Source organism: Habropoda laboriosa, unplaced genomic scaffold (assembly GCF_001263275.1).
Source record: "Habropoda laboriosa isolate 0110345459 unplaced genomic scaffold, ASM126327v1 scaffold143, whole genome shotgun sequence".
NCBI classification, from domain to species: domain Eukaryota; kingdom Metazoa; phylum Arthropoda; class Insecta; order Hymenoptera; family Apidae; genus Habropoda; species Habropoda laboriosa.
The window spans coordinates 3,817,242-3,824,407 of record NW_017100404.1 but is presented as its reverse complement, the minus strand read 5'-3'; the positions used below and the strand labels follow the sequence as shown (position 1 = coordinate 3,824,407).

The window sequence follows — 7,166 nt, the reverse complement described above, 5'->3', positions numbered from 1 at the left end:
TTCTTATCAGAAGATACAAATTTAAAAAAATAATGTTAGACAGAAAACTTGCAATTTTGATCGGAAAATACTGCAAACGAAAGAAGATTAATTCCCCCAAAGAAACCTTCTAATTCTTATCCGAAAATATCACAAATAAAAGAAACTAATTCTGCATTAATCAAATCGTCAGAAACGACATCAAGAGTAATCGAATTTCATGATCTTATTCGACAGAGTAGAAATGAAAATCGATGTGAAAGAGAAAAATCGTCGATTCTTGGCAAATAAACCGGGGAAAGGAACAGCGAAGGCAAGGCAAGCACGAATTTAATTAACTCTCGAATATACAACGACCAATAAAATAAATAGACTGCACCAGTTCTAGGAATGACTAATGACGACGTCAGCGATTGTTCTCTCTCTCTCTCGCCGTGTTATGTAAAAAGTTATGCCAGCAGGGAACTACGAATTACAAAGAATACATAACCGAATATGAAAGTGTGTACACAGGCAGTTTTATTAGATAGCGTACGGAGCGCGGCCGCTTTTGTGAAAGTGAAAAAAATCGCGACGATTCTACCATGCGTGAATTATAGCCGTACACGCTGCCATCGACTCCTTCCTGCATCGGGATCCTGTTTACTTCCGGTTTTCTAGCGGCGCTTCGGTAACAGGAGGAAAGTTCCTTCGTCCTTTTTTTTCCTATTCCTTCTCGTTTATCGTCGTTTCTTCTCGCAGTTTCACATTTCAACTTTACCAATCACAGAATTATCCTGCTCGTTTTTTCTTCTTATCTTCTTAAGTGTATCGTTTCTGTTTTCTTTTTTTTTTCTTTTTTCAAGTAACGAGATTAACGTCGCGAACCACGTCGATGAAACTTTAAAGCACTGTCATTAGAGCGAGTAATAGAAGTAATTCCGAAAATGAGCCACTGCGTTTAATATCCTAAAGATCGTCGATGCTGTAAGTGTTATACTTATCGACACCCGATTATTCAATTTTCGTGTAACTCTTATTATATCATCGTTACAAGCATCTGAAATTGGTGATAATATTCTATCTCACTCGTGCAGCTTTCTGCTGTTTATCAGCAAAGATACCTAAAATCTTACTTTCTCGGTATTTTAACGATAGCGCTCGAGTATCCTCCCGCCATTTCTCACAATATTTGAAGTACGAGTACACGAAGAATTTGATCAGAGACGGTGAGATTTTTCACGTGCTTCTCGAACGTTCAGAAAATTTCAAAAATATTGAAATCTTATTTCTTAACTATTTCAATGACAGTGCTCAAGTATCTTCCCGCCATTTCTCACCGCGTACGAAGTACGAGTACATAAAGAATTTGATCAGAGACGGTGAGATTTTTCACGTGCTTCTCGAACATCCAGAAAATTTCAAAAATATTGAAATCTTATTTTTTAACTATTTTAATGACAGTGCTCAAGTATCTTCCCGCCATTTTTCACCGCGTACGAAGTACGAGTACATAAAGAATTTGATCAGAGACGGTGAGATTTTTCACGTGCTTCTCGAACATCCAGAAAATTTCAAAAATATTAAATCTTATTTTCGAACTATCATAACGATGCCATTTAAATTCGCTGTAAAATCATCAACCTCACACCGATTCTAAATAAGCTAATAAACTAATAAACCTCCAATTAAAGACGACAATTAACATAAAAACACCTGTTCACCTTATTCCATCTACACGCCAACAATATTCGCAAAGAAATAGGTAAAAAGGAAAGGTGCGTCGTCGTTATTTCGTGCACGCGTCCCGGGTACGGTTACTTATGGTTTTATATTTATTCCTGTAGAACACAGAGGTACCGTAAGTTTCTCGACTGAATTGCAGTGAAAGCAAGCACGTTATGAACGGTGTTGCTTTCAGCGGAGAACGATCGTCGAACCCGTGTGTTTAGGCCGTTTATATCACTCCTCGTGTCTGCAAGGACAAATAAAATCCTCGAGACCCTCTGTCGTCTGAAATTATCACTGTAAATTCCGTTCCGCCTGTTAAACGCCGCTACATTGTACCACTTTTGCAACGGAGATGAAAGAAAAACCGCGGAGAGCAAAAAAAGTTTAACGCGACTACCGGAAGAACGTAAAGGAATATTGCGGGAGTCCTGTGTGTACCGGAAGTGGCGGTTTCCAAGACTGCGAGCTCTCTTTTTGCGAAATTTTGTTTCTTTTTTTTTTCTTTCTATCGGTTGGATCGCGCGGCCACGCTCGAGCGCGATTAATGAATCTTTCATAGGATGTTTGTTTGGCCACGTTGGGAATTGCGAGATTGATTTTCGAGAGAGAGGTAGAAAGTGCGGAGGAAGTTGAAGGTGGGGACTTTTGAAACGACAAATCGCGCGTTGATTAAGGAAGGAACGTTGTAACGGTCGGTTGCACGCGTGGCGGATTACGAGGGATATCGTAACGATGTGCCTTCTCTCCGACGCAGAAAAATTATTGTTAATTATTCGCGTTGCGAGATTGTAAAAGTTTCTGGGAATTTTCGAGAGTGATAAATGCGTTTGAGTGCGATTGCTCACGTTGGTGGCTCGCGAGGGGCGTTTTTCGTGAAACGCATTCGCGCAATTCTTCAGTTCGGACCTCGACTTTCGGATCTGAGATTCCAAATGAAAAATTTCAGATATCAAATTTAAAATCTCAAGTTTCAAATTCTAAACTTCCAAGTGTACGTTTCGAGCTCTAAACTTCAAATTTCCTCAAATCTACAAAACAACGCGACACGCAAATCGCCCAACGCCCCAACAAAAAACTCCCCCACCTTTAAAAAGACTACCAAACAGAACAAAAGGCAGCGTTCGAAGCGTATTTTTCCCTTTGCACGTAAAACCAAAGGTCGAGAGTGAGAAGCAAAACGACATCCATTGTCGCGTTGGAAATTGAAACAGGACAATGTTGACGAAACTGGTCGAGCCTGTGGCGGCGCGAAAGGAGGGTAGGAGTTAGCGAACCGATGAAAGGAGAGTATCCAGGAGTTTCCGTGACGGGGAGATCTGAATCGCGTAAATTCAGAGGCTGAAAGCTATTATCGAGTTTCCCCCGCGCGGGCATCCGGTTCTCGTCTCTCCCCGGGCTCGCAGGTTCGTTCGTTCGCAGAACCCGGGGGTGGAGCCCCTTTTATCCAATGCCGCGGGTGTCGGGGGCGCGACTGTGAAGCGAAGGCAATTATCGTAGCGAAACTTGAACGTTGCCGGCTTCGAGGCTGGCCAACGACGAGACTCGACTGCTCAGTGTGGGAGTGGAGTGTTTGGCGTCTGATACGACGGGTCAGGTCCCAGGGGATTCTCAGCGACTCAAACGGGACTATCCCGCCGCTCTCATCGCAGTTAATTACGGAGTCCTCCTCGTTCTCCTTCTACTCCATTTCCCTTAGCCCTTCCACGCTCAGTTTCTCTTCGCTCCTTGAACACCCCCGTATCGCCGTCCAGAAACTTCTCCTCTATCCTAACTCTTCGACGATCATCGCCTTTTCATATCTTCTCTCTGTTTCGATTTCAGTCGTATAATTGGAGTAGATCCTCGTAGTAGAGTTTTCCTCGGTGGATGGAGGATGTTTAATTAGTTTCGGCGAAGGTGAAGACTTGAAGATCGATGGAAAAATATCGAAAGGGTTGAGATGCAGGAAGGGAGAGACAAATTTTTAGGGTTCAATGCTGATGGCTGACCAGTAACTTCCTCAATACTTTTGGAAATATCAAAATGATATGTATTACTGTTCGTTTATTTTAATAAACAGCTTCGTTTAACTAGTGCCCAGGGAAGAAATCAAGGATTTATGGAACCCACTGTAAGCCAATTCTTTTTCTTTCAAGTGATAATTAATTATTATTATGAAGAAATTGACTGTTAATAATATAATGCTATAAAGTAACAGTAAACAAATAACACGAGACTTATAAAATATAGATAAATGGATATGTAACTTCCAAGTCACATTACTAACTTATTTGGTAATCCTTGTTTAAAAACTGTATCACGTCTTTCAATAAAGAAAAAAAAAACATAACTCTTCAACAAATAGAGATACCCAAAACAATTCCCTACGTTTGTAAATAATAAACAACAATTACCTTCTTCTTTGTCAAATATAAAACACTCCTCGACTAAAGAACTCGACCAAAAAAGTAAAAAAAGAAGAAAACAGCCCTACGTAAAAATAACACCTTGCACAGGAGACCGTCGATTCAACTCGTCGAATTAAATCAATCTTTTAATTATCCCACCTAAACCACTCCCGTACGATCTATTTCTAACCGCATGAAAGAAGAAGAAAAAAAAGAACGAAATGCACGCGACAAAGTGCAACAACACTTGGAATCGAGTTGAAGCGCACAGGTGCACACGCGCGCGCGTGTAAGTGGCTTCAACAATCAGCGGACGACAGAGGATCCCCCGTGGGAATCCGAGCGAGCGAATCGTAGCGGGATTGAACGCTTGAAATGGAATAATATCCAATAATCTGGCAGCTGAGAGAACGGGATAAAAAGGGACGTTTTATCGGAACATCGCAGTAACCGAGCGAGTTCCCGAACCATTTCCGACCAGGCTCGCTTTCGTCTGTCCCCCGGCAAACCGGGCGAAATTAATTATTGATTTCGGATACGGGCATTCACGGCCCGGAGAGCTTTTAATCGAAAACGAACCATCCGTCCCGTTCGTTTCCGTTCGCCGCGAATCCAACAACGACGCGCTCTAGGAGAGTCAGTGTTACGCCATCAACGCGTCCCTTTTCTTTCATAGAGAACGCCTGCTTCGCAGATAAAATGAGGACACATGGAAAGGACCTCGTTTTTCCCTTCTCTTTTCATTTTTATATACATATAGTTTTTGTTTTGGTAGAGACACACATATTGTATTCTTGTGCAGTGTAAACAAAGTGTCTGTAATTCTACGAAATGCCTCCAAGATTTAAAATGTAAATAAACAACACCTCTGAGACCTGTTTTTGTAATAAAAAAGAAAATAGGCCTTCTCGTGGACATTTTTTAGATGTTTCTATTATGTGTTATTTCCTTGATTTTGAGATTTATTCATTCATGTTGATGATATTAATATATTCGTTCTAGTTCTCTTTGTTACTGACACAAGAATGCAACATGGGATGTCTGTTTGAGCATGCAATGATTCGGCAATTTAAAGATTGCAATTGAAAATAGTTTGGAATGGATAATACATGCGATGCTTTGGAATTAAAAGTAAATATGTTCGTGAAAAGGTTAATAAGAAAACAAATTACGTATTTGTCAACAAGAGTATAAAAAATCATAATGGTACTAGTAACTACGGATGTTTTTAGTATAGGAAAAGGAACTGAGATCTATAAAAGTAGTTTATTACGTGTTACCTTGGTAAGAATAGAAAAACAAGTGTAGGATAGGAAATGCAAGCAGCAACACACGAAATATTTTTCATGCATCAATGGATACTGATGGTGAAGATGGAAGTGGGCCAGAGGTATTTGATTTTGAACGCATTGAGTCTTCTCTTGACGGCGATAAATTTTCGATTAACTAAATTGAAAAATTAAAAAGGTTATGAATTGTAATGAAAGAAAAATAGCGTTGGAAAAACGTGATATTTTATGATGTTAGAATAGTTTTAATAAAATTTAAAAATAGAACCCAAAATTACATATAACACATTACTTGGGTCACATCACGAATAAATGCACAAATACGAAAATTACTAGGAAACGGTATCAAGGATTTTTCATATACCATTAAGAACATGATGTATAATTTACTATTTCTGTTTCAGTTTTGAACAAAAAATGAAAATATAAAACCGTGTAGAAATTACATATTCTTTGAGTGAAAAATGTAGGTATAATTTGCAAATATACAACGTTCGCATAGCACACTTTTGTTGTTCATAAATGTATGTATTCGTATGTTTTAAATGCTCTAACTTTTACGGAATATCTTTAATCACCTCCTGCAATTCCTCTTTTGTAAACATATGAAACATTTTCTCAGGTGTCATTGTCATTACTTCAATATTGTTATCACTCAGTTTGTCCTCCATGACTTGCTTCAATATTACCAAAGCTGTTTTTATTGCTTCCTTAAGGGTCATGGACTGTAAGAATATAACAAACAGTTTAAAAATACTGAACGGTAATTTCATACAGAGTTCCAAACACATCTGGAATATCAGTTATATATTATAACAAATGTGTCACCTTATGATAAACTTCTTGAAGATTTTGTTGTGCACCTTCACTTCCTGAGCCAATAGCTTTAGCATCAAATTGCACAAAAGTCCCTGAAGGGTCCATGTGATACAACTGGGGTCCTTTTTCATCGATGCCAGCAAACAACATTGCTACACCAAAGGGTCTAGACATTGCACTACCATCATCGTCGCTATCTCCAAATTGTATAGCTAAATTGGAAACTGCCTGTGCTGTTGACTCCACAGACATTTTTTCGTTGTAAACAAACCAATGATTTTGACATTCTACTCTAGCACGATCAATCATCGTTCTAGAATCGGCTATTAAGCCAGATGCAGCACATCCAATATGCTTATCAATTTCTACAATTTTTTCTACAGTTGTAGGTTCCATTAAACTGGAAGTAATACGCTTCTCCACAACTAACACTACACCCTCTGATGTTGCAATTCCAATGGCAGTGGAACCAAGTTTTATAGCTTCTATAGCATATTCAACTTGAAATAATCTTCCTTCTGGGGAGAAGGTGTTGACACCATGATCATATTCGGAACGTGTTAGAAACATCTGAAAACAAAAATACATATTTAGTTATGAATTACGTCGTGATCAAATATTTGCATTTGCTTCAAAGCTTTGAGGTTATAATATACGAGTCATGACTTATCGAGAACACTATTACTTTAACAGTGAAATACGGAAACAGTATGCTTCAAATATAATTACGATAAATTTGTTACTCTTGAGTTAATTCACGAATGGCAAAATTAATCAGCAAAAATTTAAACGATACGAGGTTAGTTCGGAATGACATAGCAAATCCAATGAATTCATCTTATAGACATACAAACAAGAAGGATACAAGTCGATTTTAAATTCAGTTACTTTCTAACAATTAAGAATATTTACCTTTAAGGTGGTTTTGTTGTCTCAATAAAAATTACTTAAAAAGTAGTTTAAGCCGACTGTCACAAACGCT

At 38.7% G+C, this 7,166-nt stretch overlaps 1 protein-coding gene across 1 annotated transcript; it reads right to left on the bottom strand.

The window, feature by feature from the left end:
* Positions 1–5,863: 5,863 nt before the first annotated feature.
* On the bottom strand, positions 5,864–7,166 carry LOC108575367 (proteasome subunit alpha type-5). Its single transcript, XM_017938140.1, has 3 exons — positions 7,097–7,166; positions 6,194–6,754; positions 5,864–6,090 (listed from the first exon to the last, which is right to left on the bottom strand). The coding sequence occupies exons 2-3, from the start codon at positions 6,752–6,754 to the stop codon at positions 5,923–5,925; spliced, it is 729 nt and encodes a 242-aa protein (XP_017793629.1). The 5' UTR covers positions 7,097–7,166; the 3' UTR covers positions 5,864–5,922.

Coding starts and splice junctions, on each gene's coding strand:
- LOC108575367 (XM_017938140.1), bottom strand. CDS start 6,754: ATGTTTCTAACACGTTCCGAATATGATCATGGTGTCAACACCTTCTCC. Junction 6,091..6,193: donor TTCAAGAAGTTTATCATAAG/GTGACACATTTG, acceptor ATATTCTTACAG/TCCATGACCCTTAAGGAAGC.